Below are 17,971 nucleotides of genomic sequence, written 5' to 3' on the forward strand. Positions count from 1 at the left end.
ACTTTTAGAGTTATTTGCGAGTGAATATGTTCATTTTTCAACAAAATAACCACATTTTTAGAGGGTTTTTCGCAAATAACTCAAAAAGTAAGTATTTTGTAGAAAAAACGTTCTTAGCAAAAATATAGCCTGTAAAAAAGTAAAAAAATGGTGTAACCGTTAGGTCTCTGTACCTCGTAGAATCAGAGTTATAGCCAATGAAAAATAGATTCATATTCACCAAATTTCAAATGGAATATTTCGACGTGAAATATCCAAAATATTAAGCACTTTTTGGGGAAAACCCATTTTAACTTTTTTAAAGTGTTTAAAAAAACTTTATTTCTGTTTTTATAAAAAGTCTCTAAGCATTAAATTTAAGCAAGTTACGCTCAAAATAAAGTTGGTCCCTTTTGTTTTGGCAAGTTAAAATCGGGAAGACCACCCCCTAATTGCAACTTAAATGAAATTAATCGTTACCGCTCCACAAATTATTTTACTTATGTTGTTTATATGATCTGTAAGTTTCATCGATTCAAAGTGCTTATTTTTGAAAAAATTTGGTTTTAAAATAAATTTTTTTAAAATTTTAATTTTGAAAAATATGCTTTTTTTTCAAAGTAACTTAAAAATTGTTCGAGATACCAAAAATCTCGAAAAACAAAAAAGTCAGCATTGCTTTTCTGAATATCATGTATTTTTTTGTTTTTCTGTTAGACAAAAATTAATTAAGATATGGTGTTTCTAAATGTGCATACATTCATGATCAGTGACTCGTTCAACCCCTTTTAACTACAGCCCTTTCAAAAATAAGGACTTTGAACCGATGAACCGATATTGAGATCATATAGGTAAACAATACATAGGTACACGAGTCAAGAAACTTGTGATGTCGTAACGATTAAGTTCATTTGAGATACTAATTAGGGGGTGATTTTCCCGATTTTTTACCAAAAAAAAGGGACTGACTTTATTTTGAACGTAACTTGTTTACTTTTGATGCTAGAATTTTTTTTATAAAACAAAAATGAAGCTTTTTTTAAACAGTTTAAATAAATTGTAATGAGTTTTCCCCGAGATGTGCTCCATTTTTGGTTATTTCACGTTAAAGTATTCCATTTGGAATTTGACGAATATGAACCTATTTTTCATTAGCTGTAACTCTGCTTCTACTAGGTATAGAGACGTGATATATACACTATTTGAGTTATTTGCTAAAAACCGTCTAAAAGCGTGGTTATTTTGTTGAAAAAATGAACATATTCACTGGCAAATAACTCGAAAAGTATTGACTTAGTCACTACTCTATAGAACAAAAGTTACTTAAAATCAGTCAGTTTATCCATTTCCGGACTTACTTTGGACGAATATTTTTTTCACCTACAAGAGGGGGTGAAAAGCACCCCCAGGGAGAAAGCACATATCGGTACAATATTACTTTTTTTCTTTGACTTGTTAGCTACGTGTATGCCAAATTTCATGTCAATCCAAGCGGTTCTTTAGAATTTTGAGGTTTTGCAATATTTTACCGTCAAAGAACGTACCTACTATATCTTTTGTACTTTAAACTTAAATATTTGATTAAATTTTGTAGCAAAACTCTCCCATAGTTTTCCGTTTGTTCGAAAAAAATTAAATTTGTAAATATTTTTCATTTGCAACTTACCTAAATACTTATTTAAAATCCAGTCCTGCTGTTCAAACACTTCAATGGTCGCTGAAGAAACACTGTTGTTATTCTTTTTTATTTTCAGTTCTTCTCGGACCACCTCAACGACCAAGAGTGGACAAGTGGCAGGGTCTCTTGCGATCGTCGTTTGTTTGTTTTGTTCTTACAGATGTGCTTTTGCCATCTCCTTTGTTTTCTTCCGTTTTGTTTTCTTTGCTTTAAAAAGTTGCCCGACACACCGACAGGGGATCTGCTCGTTTTCCAAGTATCGCTTTTTACCGTATCGGCCTTTTTGTTACTCGTCAATGAGTGTTTTATTTATATACTTACGTTTTATAACAGGAAAACAATATTTCAAATATGCGTACCAAATGTGCAATTAAATCTTTGCAAAATTGAAGAGAAATTATTGTTTGTATTGTTGAAGAGAAAGGATTGGTTTGAAACTTTTTTCTTGTAACACCTTTCTTTTACTCTTTATTTACTCTTTACATTTTTATTGGGAATAAGGCTAAGGCTAAGGCAGAATTTACTTTAAAATAAGTTATTTTGACATTCGATTTCAAAACATTAAGAAATCAAACCAATTTTATTTTTTGTTACATTCTTCTAATAATTTAATTATATCTGACTCATATCATGACGTTCAGACCACTGGCGAAGCGTCCATGTAACCACTGTTACCATTGGTAATAGTTAAAAATCTTGCAAATAAATATGTATGAGGATGAATAATTCCATTTACCTATATTTTTACCAATAGAAATATATTATTATATTATGTATTAATAGTACCTAATTGAGTAAATAGCTAACTACCTACTCGTAGACACACGAAAATATTGGCGAGTTTATGTGACTCAGTTGCACTTATTATACTCTGTTACCAGTTTCATTTCTGGTTACAATAGTTATAGTTATACCCTTAAATCAAAAGTGTATATCAAAATAGTTACCAGATTTAAATCTGGTTACAGTATCTATAAAAAGTGTGCGTGCAGTTAATTATGGATGAGTGTCGCTGCGTAATCGACCAACTACATACTTGAAAAGTAATTCTCCTTGTATAATTTTGAAGAAAAAAATGAGACTATTGAAAATAAAAGACCTATTTTAAACAATTTAAAAAAGGAATCAAAAAAGGTAGTTCGATATTTTAAATTTAATTGGTAGAGTGAAAATCCTTGGTTATATGGTTGCAAGAAAAATGACTGTATTGTTGACCATGTCTTCTAGTTTCTACAGAAAAAATGGGTGGACCAGGTTCACGATGTGGTATTACGTAACGCGATTTTTGAAGATTTTTGCCCCCTCCCCCCCAACCTGCGTTACGTACGTAATACTTGAACGGCCCCTAAAAAGAAGACACGAAATTTCTCCGTTACCTACATGTAAGATGTAGAACCCATATTTTATACCCAATTTGATTCAGTTTGGCAAAACAAAAATCGAAAGTTCTCTTAACCAAGCTTTTAAAGCAAATATTGCTAAACATAATGGTAGGGGAGCAAAGTATGCTAAATGTGCAGTCACTCGAGCGCTTTGGGGACCTATTGGGTTCTAAAGAGTAGGTCCTAAAACCAAAAAAATTTAAGTAAAATTTTCCATTTTAGTGGGCGCTTGCCATTTTTTAATTTAATTTTCCATTTCCAACAATGGTTTTTTTCCGATTACAGAGACATCTATCCATAATTCGAAAAAATGTTTCGAATAAAAGTTACTTATTTTTACGTAAGAAATCCAAATCTGCAATAAAAAAATGAGGGTTCCTATTTAAGATTTTAAAGTAACCCCCCACCCCACCTCCGTGGGGGTCGTGTTTGGTGCTATTCGATAGATTTTTCAAAAATATTGAATAAGTGTATTTTTAAGTTTTTTGATCTGATGTTCATTTCGCGAAATATCGCGGGATTCGTATTTAAAATATTAAATTTACCCCCCACCCCTCTCCATGGAAAGTCGTTTTTGGTATCATTCGATAGATTTTTAAAAAATATTGAGCACATATTTTCTAGTTTTTCGATCTGTCATTCATTTCGCGAAGTATTCGCTTTTTTCTTGTGAAACTTTGGGACTCACCCATTTCCTTACGCCCGGCTCAAATCGTCAGATGAAATATTTGAAATATACACTCTTTTGCATATACTTAACTTACCTTATCTTAATCTGACAATTTCGAGTTTTTTTAAGGATAGATTTTTTTTTTCGGGCCCCCCTTAACGAACTCCCCTGTGTTAAGAGCCAATATATGGTAGAGGTACATCTGCAGGGTACCAGGTTTCTCACCATATGCTAATCTGACGCGCTCGAGTGACTGCAAAAATCCCCGCTTGGGCTCCCCTACCATAATGAGTTTATTAAAAAAAATAGATAGGTATATCCCTAGCACACTTATAAATGGATACCGTATTTATGTTTTTTGGCCAAACAAGAATTAGCGTTTCATGGTCATTTTGAGGGCGACCACTCTGACAATCGAGACAGGGAATTGTTAACATTAATTGCCAAAAAAGATCAAAAATGTTGCCAACATCTAGAAACAACAACTGTTTTTTCGATAGTTTCAAGTGATATACAAAATGATATTATTGAAGCTATATATACATTTAGCCATATCTTCATTTTTTTAAATAAGATTTTTTTTATATCTGGTTTTGGTAACACTTTAGAAAAAGTCACGCGTCACCACTGGTTCAGACATTTTATACATTTTAAAGTGGATGACTTTAAATGTTTTTTTCGTTGCATTCCTAGGATGACTTATTGAAAGGTTACAGTTCATTCGATTTTATACAAACTCATTCGGTTCTTACAAGAAGCCTAAGGCTACGGCTCCACGGGCGGGAAATTGACGCTAGCAGTAGCAGTAAAATGAACTTAAGGTTCCGCGGAACGGAATAGGGATAGCCGAACTGTACCGACTACAGGACTTGTGCGTAGTCGGTTCAGTTCGGCTATTCCTATTCAGTTCCGCGGAACCTTAAGTTCATTTTACTGCTACTGCTAGCGTCAATTTCCCGCCCGTGGAGCCGTAGCCTAAGTATATCGATGATAGATTGTGACGTGGACACCACAAGAGAGAAGGAAAAAAAGGGAGGCTGAGGAGCAGCTGGAAGGAGGGAATTGAAAAAGAACTAGAGGAAAGAAAAATCCCTCCAGGTCTTTGATTAAACAGAGAAGAATGGCGGTTAGGAGGAGTCGGAAGGCAACGGAGAACGCTGCAAACCGATAGTAGTAGTAGCCTTTATTCAAATTGGAGATAATCGTACTGAAAAACTAGCCATCAAACGTGGAGTGGGGAGACAAATTAGACAAAACGTGGAGAAAAACTACCCAGTTTTTTTAATCTATACTCTGGAGAAAATTTACAAGATCTTCAGATGTTAGTAAATCTAGTCAGTGAAGCGAGTGACTGCAGAGATATTAAAATTAACATTTCAAAGACAAAGTGGATGACGGTTGGAAAGACTAATATGGACTGATGTCTGCTTTCTCTTAATGGAGAGAAGATAGAACGTGTAAACCATTTTAAATACCTTGGCATCTAATTAAATGTAAATTGTGATTCTGAAGAAGAGATACTTTATAATACAAGAAAAAGTGGAGTCAAAGAGATGGATTCGTCGAACAAAACTTTCATGACTACGTAATATTAGACAATGGCGTGGTTACACAGTAGAAGAATTATTTTGCACAGCAGTCGATAGAGAAAAGTTTCAGAAAATTGTAAACATGATGCGGCCAATGTCTGAATATAGACTCGGCACCTAAAGAAAAACAAGGTCTTCAAAGCCAACCACATGCAATCGACAGTAAACTTCTCCTGTTAGTGATGCCATAGTAAATCACGAGGAAAAACCAGGAAAAAGAAACCTCTTAATACTATCCCGACATGGTAAGTGGTTGGTCTTAGATACTCCCAATATTATCGCCCAGCTCTGATTTCATATATGGTATATGTTATTTACAGTGGCGTAACAAACTCCGTCGGGGCCCCCGCAGAATTGGAAATGGGGCCCTCTTTAAAATGTTACTAAATACGACTTGTGTAACAAAAACGTATATGTAATAGCCTAGTAAATGACCGTGAAATACGGAGATTCCGTGTAATTTTCAGTATCACCACCGAAGTGATCAAGTCAATACTTTTTAAATTATTTGCGAGTGAAAATGTTTATTGTTCAACAAAAAAACCACGTTTTTAAACAATGTTTCGCAAATAACTCAAAAAGAATTTGATCTAAAAAATATTCTTAGCAAAAATGTAGCTTATACAAAAATGATGTCTATCGACCCAGTAAAAACAAAGTTGTGGCTTATGAAAAATTCTTCTTATTCTTCAAATTCCAAATCGAATATTTCAACGTGAAATAACCAAAAAATGAAGCACTTTTCGGGAAAAACTCATTGAAAATTTTTTAAAAAAGCTTTATCTTTATTTTTTATAAAAGTTTCTAGCATCAAAACTAAGCGAGTTACACTCAAAATAAAGTTAACCCCTTGTTTTGGTAAAAAATCGTGAAAGTCTCTCCTATTTAGCACCCCAAATTAAACTAAGCATTACCGCTTTACAAATTACTTAACTTTTTTTATATGATCTGTAAGTTTCACTGGTCCAAAGACCTTATTTTTGAACGAGTCACTAATCACGAGTGTATGCAAATTTTGAACAGCCATATCTTAACCAATTTTTGTGTTAATAACAAAAAAAAAACATAATATTTATAAAAGCAAAACCTATATTTCTTTACTATTTGAGATTTTTTGTAGGTATCACTAATACTTTTTAAGTTATTTTGAAAAAAGGCATTTTTCCAAAAGAAAAAAACCCTTTCTACTAAAAAAACTAATTTTTTTCAAAAATAAAAACTTTGAACAGGTCAAACTTACAGATCATATAAATAATACATACAGTCGGAAAAATGACAGAATACCCATGAACTATCACATAAATCACTTATTTTGTATTTGCTGTCTTTTTCTATAAATAACAAACGTTTGTTAAACAAAAAGGCAGCAAATACAAAATAAGTGATTGATGTGATCGTTCATGGGTATTCTTTCATTTTTGCGACTGTATATAAAGTACTTAAATGGTAAAGTGCTAAATTAATTTTATTTGAGGTGCTAAACAGGGGGAAATTTACACGATTTTTTTTTAACAAAAAAAGTTGGCCAACTTTATTTTGAGCTTAACTCGATTAGTTTTGATTCTAGATACTTTTATAAAAAATAAAGTTTTTTTTTACACATTTAAAAAAGTTTTCCCCGAAAAGTGCTTTATTTTGGTTATTTTACGTTGAAATATTCGATTTGGAATTGGACGAATAAGAACAATTTTTCATGAGCTTTAACTTTGCTTTTACTGTGTCGATTGCACTCAAAAAAATTTAGTTCGTAATATTGATTAACAGTGATTATTGAATAGTATTTCGTTGTCACAACAATTTAATTTGTTGTTTCAACGAACTTTTAGACATTGGCGAATGTACTTGGTTATTGTCACAATGATTGAATAATAATTGTGAGAATAACTAGAGTACATTAATCAATAACACTCAATTTATTCAGCCAATAACTTAGTTTCGTATATTTAATAAATACTGTTAATTGTGGCAGCAACTCACGTTCTTGATTTCGTAGATGACAAGCAATTACCTTGGTTTATTGTGACAACGTACATATTTCATTAAAACAATGTACAAATGTTGTTAATATAGAGTAATATATGATTATTGAATAGATGTACACTGATTGTTGTGCCAACGAATGCATTAATAAATCTACTACTGCCTTTAATTCTCACAATCAATGCGTTAATTGTGACAATAATCGTGGTTGTTGGGACAATAAATGTTTTGCTTGACCATTTGAAATGTAACGGCTTTTCGTTATCGTGATACCCCTAGCTTCTCTGTGTTACCATTGTTTAAAAAAGAGTTCTTTGTTAAACAATGCTGTTACCTCTACCGAAGTGCCAAATAATAATTGCATTTTGTTTCCAAGTGTAGTCCGTAGTAGAAGGAAGATTTCGTGTGTCTCTTATCGTGAAATAAGGTAAATATCAACCTACTTAGATATCTAGACATTTTCATAATTTTATTATTATACAAAACGTTTTTGACTAATATGAGCTTATATTATGAATTTTGACCTTATGGGTATATTGAATAAAAGTAAGTGCTGCCTTAGAGATAGGAACTTTCACACAAAAGCTAATATGTACTTATAAGGATAAGATATTACTTATTTTTTATATTTGAATAAAAGTAAGTTTTTTCTGATAAGGTAAATACGGGAGAACATCATAATTAAAAATAAACTTGTCAGTGTCTTATGTTTGTAAGTGTTTACTTTTAATATTGTCTTGTGATGTTATTTATAATATGAACTGAAAATATGTACTGATTAGTACACGAAACATCTATCAATAATTGAATGAATTAGCTGATATCCTTTCTCTTATTCTCAAACCTTTGACGGAAAACTCTTCATTATAGACTCTGTTAATTATCATTATCTAGAATGAGTGATATTAAATAATTCCTCGCTTCTATTTTGGGGGTTTTTGAATGGGCATAATAACCATGGAGCAATTTCATATTCACTATCTCCAAGAAGGCAAAAAGTGCCTCTAAACTTACGTATAATTTGATAAATCGAACTTTGTTTCCAAATTCTCCAATCGTGAACACTTCCAGGCCACTCAGTGTCCACAATTTAATCACTTCATGTGTATCATACGTTACTTGTACATTTATGCTAGAAAATCGTTTTCTATTAATAAATTCCTCACCAAATTCTGAAGATTTTTTAATTTGAACATGGGTGCAATCCAGTGCACCAATAACTAGGTATTTGCAATCGGTTAGCCCATTTTATCCTTTCTTCTTCCATACCTTCCAGGTTAGACAGAAACTTTATCCACTGATGTGATTTCTGTCAGCAAGCTTATTTATGGTTTTACAAACCGTCGTATGGTGAACACCAAAATCTTCAGCAATACCTGATTGAAATCCAGGTATCACTAACGTATCGCAGAAAAATTTCCATCCTTTGTCGAGAGCAAAGTGCAACTCCTCTGGTTTCGTCTAGCTGTGGAAAAAACCATATGGAAAACTTTTTTATTGTCAACTTTACGAAAAAATATGATTCTTCATCAAAAGTTCTACATGTTCTAAAATCTAAAATACAACCATCAGATATTAAATTTTATCAATAGTATACGAGATATGTCAAAAAATATGAATTTCGCTAAAGAATAAAGTACCTTTATATTTCAGAATACCGAAAATTATTATTAAAAAAAGTTATTTGAAATGTTATAATATATTTTATAATATGTATATGAAAATTTTGTCATAATATATATTTATATTCTTCTAATTAAAAAAAATTCAAATTTTTCTCAAATTACGGATACCTTAGCTTTTATTTTTGATAACTCCATTATGAATTTTACGAAAAATAAAAATACGAAAATTTCTTAATAACAATTTTCGATATTGTGAAATATAAAGGTAGGCTACTTTACTCCCGAACGAAATTCATATTTTTTGACATACCTTGTAGACTATTGATAAAATTTAATATCTGATAATTGTATTTTAGATTTCAGGACACGCAGAATTTTTTATGAAGAATAATTTTTTGTAGTAAAATTGATAATAAAAAAGTTTTCATATGATCCCAGCTTTATGACCCTAGTTTATGGATGTTGTATGGATGCGCCAGGTATCTATTAAATACCTGGGTTCGGCTTTATCAGTAAAACATTTATACATACATTTATTTTGTTTCAGTTTGTGTAGAAAAGGCAAGCAAATTATAAATGTTTCAAAAATGTTATGTTTTTTATGCAAGAAAAAATTCGATAGTTTAAAAATTCTTTTCTCACATTTCAAGCGGGTTCACGATTTACGTTCTGACGGTATATTTAGATGTTGTGAGCTCGAATGCCATCAAATTTTTCAAAACTTGGGCAGTTTCAAAAAGCACATAAATCGTAAACATATTAATATTGCTATCGTGGGCGATGTAGTAACTGTTAATGATATTCATAATTCTGATGATTTTGGAAATCAAATGATGAATAATCATTCTGATCTTGATTATGATCATACTACTGAAAGCCAAGAAACATCACTACTAAATTACAAACCCAACCAAATGCAAGAAATATTATTGGATAATTCCACTCAATTATCAAGTAGTAGTAACGAAACCCCTAACTGTGATGTTATTTTTGATATCAATAAGCACGGCTATCAGGAAAATAATAGTATCGGTTTCAACAGCACTAATAATTTAACACAATTAGAATTATCAAAGAGAAAAGTACACGATTTAGTCATAGAATTTGTATTAAAACTTCACAATAATAGCAAGTTTACGAGAAAAGATGTTTTAGAAATTCAAGAGGACACAACAAAACTTTTAATTGATCCTATATTAGAAAGTTTAATATATTTTGCTAAGTGTAATTTTGTTGACAATAGCCTCTTGTACAATAACTTTTTTGGTCTGATAACGAGTTTTAAAAGTCCATTTAAGCTTTTCACAACAGATCATTTACTATTTAAAACTTTACGTAAAAAAGGTTATACGGATAAAGTGAAAGAATTTATCGTTAATGATGAAGTACGTGTAATGCACAAAAAAGGTAGTTTAGTAGTTGATGAAAAGAAAATTACTGGAGTTTTAATGCCTCTTAAGTTTCAGTTTAAAACATTTTTTGAAAAAAAAGGGTTGCTTGAGAAAACTTTGAAACATATTGAATATTTGCAAGGCCAAACAAAATTAACAAATTTTATTCAGGGTGAGTTGTGGAAAAGTAAAGTGTCAATGTATCCTAATAAAACTTTACTACCATACTTTATTTATATTGATGATTTCGAAATCAATAACCCTCTTGGATCACATTCTTCTAAACATTCAATATGTAATACCTATTATTCTTTCCCATGCCTTCCTGTAGATGAATCAAAATTGGAAAACATTTTTCATGGCGCTGTTATAAAATCTACAGATGTAAAAACATTTGGTAATGAAAAATGTTTTCAAAGTTTAATACAAGAATTAAAAGAGCTAGAGGTCAATGGGCTAGAGATTCAAATTAATGAAATTTCGAATTTACGTGTTCATTTTGTATTAGGTTTAGTATTGGGTGATAATTTGGGCCTAAACTCATTTTTAGATTTTTCCAAATCATTTTCAGCAAATTTTTATTGTAGAATATGTAGAGTAGAAAAAAAAGACTGCCAAAAGTTTTGTATTGAAAATACCGAAATGATACGAACAATTTCTAACTACAATTCAGACTTAGCCAGTTCATCCGAGAATAGAGGAATAATTTGTAACTCTCTACTTGACTTCATGAATAGACCATTTTTTTGTTTTTTATAAGCTACTTTTTTGCTAAAAATATTTTTTTGAAAACTTACTTTCTAACAACTTTCTTCGTGTACTACTATCAGCGAATATATTTACAATTTTATTAATACATATCTATCTGATGGACAACTTTATTTTCAATACTACACTGCTTAAAAAACGTATGTATGTACTTATGCCTATAATATAAAAATTACACATTTTTAGACGACAAGATGGAGACCCTGACATATTGCTATTGGGGCCCCCGCAAGCTTTAAGAGTCAAACATGTAATCCCTCTTCTGTATAATAGAGAAGTTCCTGTAGAACAGATGGACAACTTACAGAATCTATACACATAGGCAGCGGAATAATAAGGCGAGGGACTCATTGAGCCCAATTCTCTTCAATTTAATCATGAATGAAATCGCCAACAGCATCAACAAAGGAAGAGCATACAGAATACAGAGTGGGAAACAAAGAAGTAAAAATACTCGGTTATGAAGACGACGCAATATTGATATCCCATGCTACCGGGGCTTCTGTTACGCCTCTGGAAACTACTGCCGATAATTGTATCGAAATACTAAATGTAAAGAGATAACCCATTTCTAGATTATTGTTCTGAAATTCGGCAAATTGCATTTCTCAAATCTTTCAATGGTCACGTACAAAGCAATATAGCTTATTGCCGTTGCCATAAAAATTCGTGAGACCGGAAAAGATTAAGTTTATAGATATGAGATGATTCACTTGCCGAATATGCCTATTTAGAAATTTACGTTCTTAAATTTAAACACACAACGTAAAATAATATACCAATAGCAGATTTTTACATAATATCATACGACAAGATGGGGCCGCAGATCGATTGGGGCCCCCCGCAAGCTTCATGCTGCGGGGGCCTCTGTTACGCCCCTGGTTATTTATTTATTAATAGTGGTATTTTCTTTCTATTGACTTCCTCTTTAAATTTGGGTAACCAAATTCACGCAATTGGTTTCATCTGAGATAATTAGAACCGCTTCTTTAATTCTTCTCGTTTTACCATCTGTTTCTTTTAGGACTATACTTGAATCTTTCCATTGAACTCTATGTTCATTTTCCATGCGTTTTTACATATTTGAGATATATCAAACGGGCTGATAATGATGTCTCCAGTAGATTGTTGTGAGGTTTATTTTTCAGTTTTGGTTATGAGTGTGATTTCCAATATTCACACTCTTCCAAACTTACTGTATTTCTGCTAATGATTCGATTACCTCTTCGATCTCTGTTCACATAATATCTAGATTATCCTTAGGCTCCTGTCTTCTTTCTTATGTTTTTCAAACTTTTTATGTGTTTCCTCTGGCATATTTGTACAATTCTTTTTTACTATAATCTTCGCGTTGAAATCTATATAGCAATTGTTTTCTCGTAGAACGGGATATTCTTCTACTCTTCATAGAATAGTTTTTATATAATTCGGATTTTCTTCCTCATATTTTTACCCTTCATTCGTAGTTTACATAATCTGTCAGGAACTGGGCTAAAATTGATAACAACTTTTTAGTTGATCTTACTTTTAGTTGATCAATTTTAAAATGACCTTACTACATCTCGAGTTGTGCGACTTTGCTATCAATTTGCTATTTCAGACCTTATAACACTTTTTCAAAATTTCCCTGCATTTGGGGAAAAATACGTCAAAATGACTCGTTTTTGCATCAAAATCAACCAGTTTTTACCTTAAAATGCTCCGTTTTTCCCCAGATCTAGGGAAATAACACGGGTAAGTAATATCTAGGAGTAACCTTCCATGTCTACTTATGAACGAGAGTCTTAGAGAATAAATAATTTAGGAACTTACCAGACATACATAACTCTGTCGAATTACTGTTATGATTATTATTACTCAAACTGGTGTTGTTGTTACTTTCCGTACCGGGCGTATGCCCGGAGGTAGGGGTGGACGTCTTTTCCATAGCGTCGTGGTCTTCTTTACAGTAGAGAACGCCGCCGTCCCTCAACGCAAACTCGTCACCGGGCACCAATTGTCGAGTGCACGCCCGACACCTAAAACACTCTATGTGGTATATTTTGCTTTTGGCTCGCATCACAAAGTCACTTTTGCTAAAAGATAGTCCACATTTGTCGCACTTCGTACCGAACAGCCTGAAACAAGAGAAAAATATTTTATTATAACGAATTAGGGAAAGTAGTGTAGAATCAGTCTCCCGCTAATCCCGCTATGCTAGCCCAACTGATTTACAAGTTCACTTTCAAAAAGAAAGATTGATTGTACTTTTTAATTTATTGTATAACTTAACAATCACAAACTAAGCCCAGATGGGGTTGTTTAGGTACTACATGACAAAAGCGTGTCAGCGATACTAACTATTGATTCCTGTCTATTTACATTTTCGCTTTATAGTTCAGAGAAATAAGGAAAAAAATATCCTGTTGGTGACACAGCCCCTCCAGGCCGAAACCAAATTTTTTGAGTAGTATGATGGACATCCATAATAATAATGTATCTATATGTTTCCTGCACCCGATTTTGATGATATAGGTACATATATAGTTATAAACAAATGAAGATCAAAAAACGGTAAATTTTCGCTTTTTTCGTTTATTACCAAAAAGTTAAGCATTTTAAACAAATTTGAGATGGTAGGGGAGCCCAAGCGGGGATTTTTGCAGTTACTCGAGCGCGTCAGATTATCATATGGGGAGAAACGTGGTACCCTGCAGATGTACCTCTGCCATATATTGGCTCTTAACACAGGGGAGTTCGTTTAGGGGGGCCCGAAAATAAAAATCTATCCTTAAAAATACTCGAAATTGTCAGATTAAGATAAGGTAAGTTAAGTACATGCAAAACAGTGTATATTTAAAAAATCTGACGATTTGAGCGGGGCGTAAGGAAATTGGTGAGTCACAAAGTTTCACAAGAAAAAAAGCGAATATTTCGCGAAATGAACGTCAGATCGAAAAACTAAAAACTGCACGTTGAATATTTTTCAAAAATCTATCGAAAGATACCAAACATGAACCCTCACAGAGAGGGGTGGGGGGTAAATTTAAAATTTTAATTACAAATCCCGCAATATTTAGCAAAATAAACATCACATCGAAAAACTGCAAAATGCACTTATTTAATATTTTTGAAAAATATATTGAATGGTACCAAACGCGACCCCCCACGGAGGTGGGGTGGGGGGTTACTTTAAAATTTTAAATGGGAACTCCCATTTTTTATTGCAGATTTGGATTATCTGCATAAAAATAAGCAACTTTTATTCGAACCCTTTTTTCGAATTATGGATAGATGGCGCTATAATCGGAAAAAACAATTAATGGAAATGGAAAATTAAATTAAAAAATAGCAAGCGCCCGCTAAAATGGAAAATTTTACTTAACTTTTTTTGGTTTTAGGACCTAATAATCATAACCCAATAGGTCCCCAAAGCGCTCGAGTGACTGCACATTTAGCATACTTTGCTCCCCTACCAGAAACTCATAAATCGTATAAAAAAACTTCAATATGGCGTTCGCTGAATATGTCTATCCTTATTGATTGCTTAGAAAATTGCAAAATAAATCATAAATTTTGAATTTTTATAAATATTCATAACTTATGTAAAAATTAACTTAGAACCTTCTTATTACAACACGGAATGCCGAGACTTCTGGTGCTTAAATCATACCCTAAATTTCAAAGCAATTGGTCAAATAGTTTAAAAGCTATTTAATTTGTTTTCCCAAATTATTTTTTTTTTCAACACTATAAGTCAGAAAATGATGAAGTTACAGTAATACTTTGGATAGTTTATGAAAGAAGAAGATTTACACTATTCATTTAATTTAAAAAAAAATGACAAAAAATAATTCTAAATATTGCAATACTATTTTGCAAGAACATGTGAATTAAAAAAAGGGGAGCTAACTTCGTCCCTAATTGTCCTAGGACAATTGTTTTTCTTTCTAAATGTGTATAAAAATTCAGTCTTTCTAAATATGAAAAAATAACTTTTCTACGAGTAACGGTTAAAAAGTTAAGTAAGCAAAAATTCGACATGTTTTTGCAAAATAATTTTACACTGTTTAAAATTCCTTTTTGTCATTTTTTTTTAAATTAGTTAATAGCATAACTGTTCTTCTTTCATAAATTGTCCGAAGTATTAGTGTAACCTCATAATTTTCTGACTTATAGTGTTGCAAAAAAAATGAATTTGGGATAAACAAATTAAATAACTTTTAAACTATTTGACCAATTTCTTTGAAATTTAAAAAATAATTTAAGCACAAAACAGCATTCCGTGTAATAAGAAGGTTTTAACTTAATTTTTACATAAGTTATGAACATTTATATAATCTTAAAATTTATGACTTACTTTGCAATTTTCTAAGCAACAAATAAGGATAGACATATTCAGCGAACTGAAGTTTTTTATGTGGTTTATGAGTTTTTTATTCTCTTTGTTTAGAATGCTTCACTTTTTAGTAATAGTCGAAAAAAGCGAAAATTTACCGTTTTTTGATCTTCATTTGTTTATAACTATGTATATAATCAAAATCGGCTGCAGGAAACATATAGGTTATTAATATATTCCCCCCCCCCATCAAAAATTTAAAATGACTTGTAATGATTTTCAAATTTAAAATCGTCGTTCAGTAATCTAGTTAAACTAATTTACACAACCTCCTCGCCGCATTCAACTTTTTCTAGTATTTTCACATGTGTATAGCAGCAATACGATACGAATACTCGTACAGAAGAAAAAAATCCGAGCAGCATAAGATAAACAGCGGAAGAAAAACAAGCCGGATGCGTCAAACTGTCAAAACCGCGACCCTCCGTGTGCGGTAGTGTTGGATAAACATTACCGACACCTTATATTTTGGGCCATCGACAGCAAAATCAGTCAAAGGTTAGAAGAAGGAACACCTGGCCCACCTACGGGAGCAGTCTTGGCCGCAGCGCCAACGAAAACATTGTGACTTTTACCCCTACGAACGTTGGCAAAAGATGTTGAATATCGCATGTCATTTGAAATTTCCAAGATTATATAATTAGGCAAATGTGACTCTGAAAGTCCACATAAAAAGTGTGTAAGAACACAAGAAGTTTTTTCCTCAGATATTCATTAGTTTTGAATGGATTTCAAAAAGTGAAATATCGTTAGCATGTCTGATTAGTCAGCAATTTCTCTATGATAGACCAGGGCATTTAGCACTAAAAACACCGGAATAAATTGATTTTTAAATACAGCACCTAGAGATTTGCAACCAGGCTGGAGGGAAAATCGGAAAATGGAGATTCACGACAATGCCCGGTCTTTGAGCAAGGACACACCAGGCGGCGCGCGTCGAGTCGACATCGAGGCAACTTTAAAACACATGGCGCGGTGTAACAGCGGCAGCTATGCTACGATTTAAAGTTAAAGTATTTGTATTTCGTTGTTGCCAAATTTAGTCGCGTGTTGGCTGCTGTACGATACGATGTCTGAAAGTTATGACGATTTGTCTTTTGTAATAAATGCAAGTTTATTTTATCTTAGATTAAAGAAAAAAAGAAACGCAGATATCGGATACATCCCATCATAAAGGAACGAAATTATAATACACATTATATAACGAAATTAATATAATAAAGGCCCAGAGAAGTTTTTTTAATTTTACAAGAATGCCTAAAAAATCTTTTCAGGAGTTATTAGTAAGTATTAAAGGGCCGTGTTCAAGAAATAACGCCGTTATGAGGGAAAGCATATCACCTAAGAAAAATTATTTATAACGCTAAGAGGCTGTCCATTCTATGGTATACGCCAAAAATTATTTATAACGCTAAGAGCCTGTCCATTCTATAGTACGCCACTGAGCAAATACAGGTGTTAAATTGAAGCCCCACTATTATACCCCATTAATTGGGAAATAGTGATATTTCACAAATTAATCTTAACAAAAAAATTATTCAAAATAAAGTCTAAAGTACGTATCGAGAAAGACGAAAACCAGAATATACAAAACCGTAATAAGAGCAACAGTCACCTACGGATGTGAGACATGGGTGCTAAATAAAACAGAAGAAGAAATGATAGAGAGTTGAGAACGGAACGTACTGAGAGCTATTTTCAGGGGAAAGAATACAGATACAGAAGACGGCTGGCATAGAAGCGCCAATCAAGAATTAAGGATGCTTTACAAGGAACCAAGTATAACAAGATACACAAAGTCATAAAGAATCAGGTTTGCAGGTCATGTCGAGGGGATGGATAAGGAAAGAATGCCAAAGATGGTACTGCTAAGAAGACCAGTTGGGACTAGGAGACGAGGTAGACCAAGAAAAAGACTGCAAGAAAGTTTCATGAATATAATATAGTATCGATGGAACTTATACACTGGAAAGAGAAGGCGAAAAATAGGATATAGTGGAGAACCATATAGTTCAGCAATGTTTACATAGGCATCAAATAAAATTATATACAAGTTATTAGTATAAACTGTATTATGTAAAATTGTACATACAAGGCCTGTAGAGCATAATAAATAAAATAATAAATAAGGTAAGATAACTGTTTATTATCTTTATTTTTATGGAGTCAATAATTTTATTTTTATTAAAGTCAATCCTTCTGACAAATAACTCAAGTCAAGTCAAACTGGTCAATGGTTACAAATTTGAAAATTCTGTTTGACTGTTTGTGAAATTAGTTTCAAAGAGTTTGAAAAATAATTTATTTATTAGATTACTTTTTTTCCAGATAGAAATGTACCTAATTCAGTTGCCCTTTAAGCTATAAGATGAGCTATATATGATTTAAAAATACAATGAGTCCCATATAAAAATAATTTGATATGGGAGTAAAAATTTCGAGTAAAAATATAGCTCGAGTCTGTAATTTCCATTATTAAACATAATTTGGCAACACTCACAACAAAATTCGCTAGAAAACAAACAGCTCAA

The 17,971-nt window shown here is 32.3% G+C and overlaps 1 protein-coding gene across 2 annotated transcripts in view; it reads right to left on the minus strand.

The window, feature by feature from the left end:
* LOC114327447 (insulin gene enhancer protein ISL-1) overlaps positions 1-17,971 on the minus strand; it is a 206,368-nt gene that overhangs the window by 56,900 nt on the left and 131,497 nt on the right. For both annotated transcript variants that reach the window (XM_028276081.2, XM_028276074.2), the window contains exon 3: positions 12,875-13,179. In XM_028276081.2, coding sequence (XP_028131882.1) covers positions 12,875-13,179 — 305 coding nt within the window. The remainder of the gene's footprint in view (positions 1-12,874; positions 13,180-17,971) is intronic.

Source organism: Diabrotica virgifera, chromosome 4 (genome assembly GCF_917563875.1).
Source record: "Diabrotica virgifera virgifera chromosome 4, PGI_DIABVI_V3a".
NCBI classification, from domain to species: Eukaryota; Metazoa; Arthropoda; class Insecta; order Coleoptera; family Chrysomelidae; genus Diabrotica; species Diabrotica virgifera.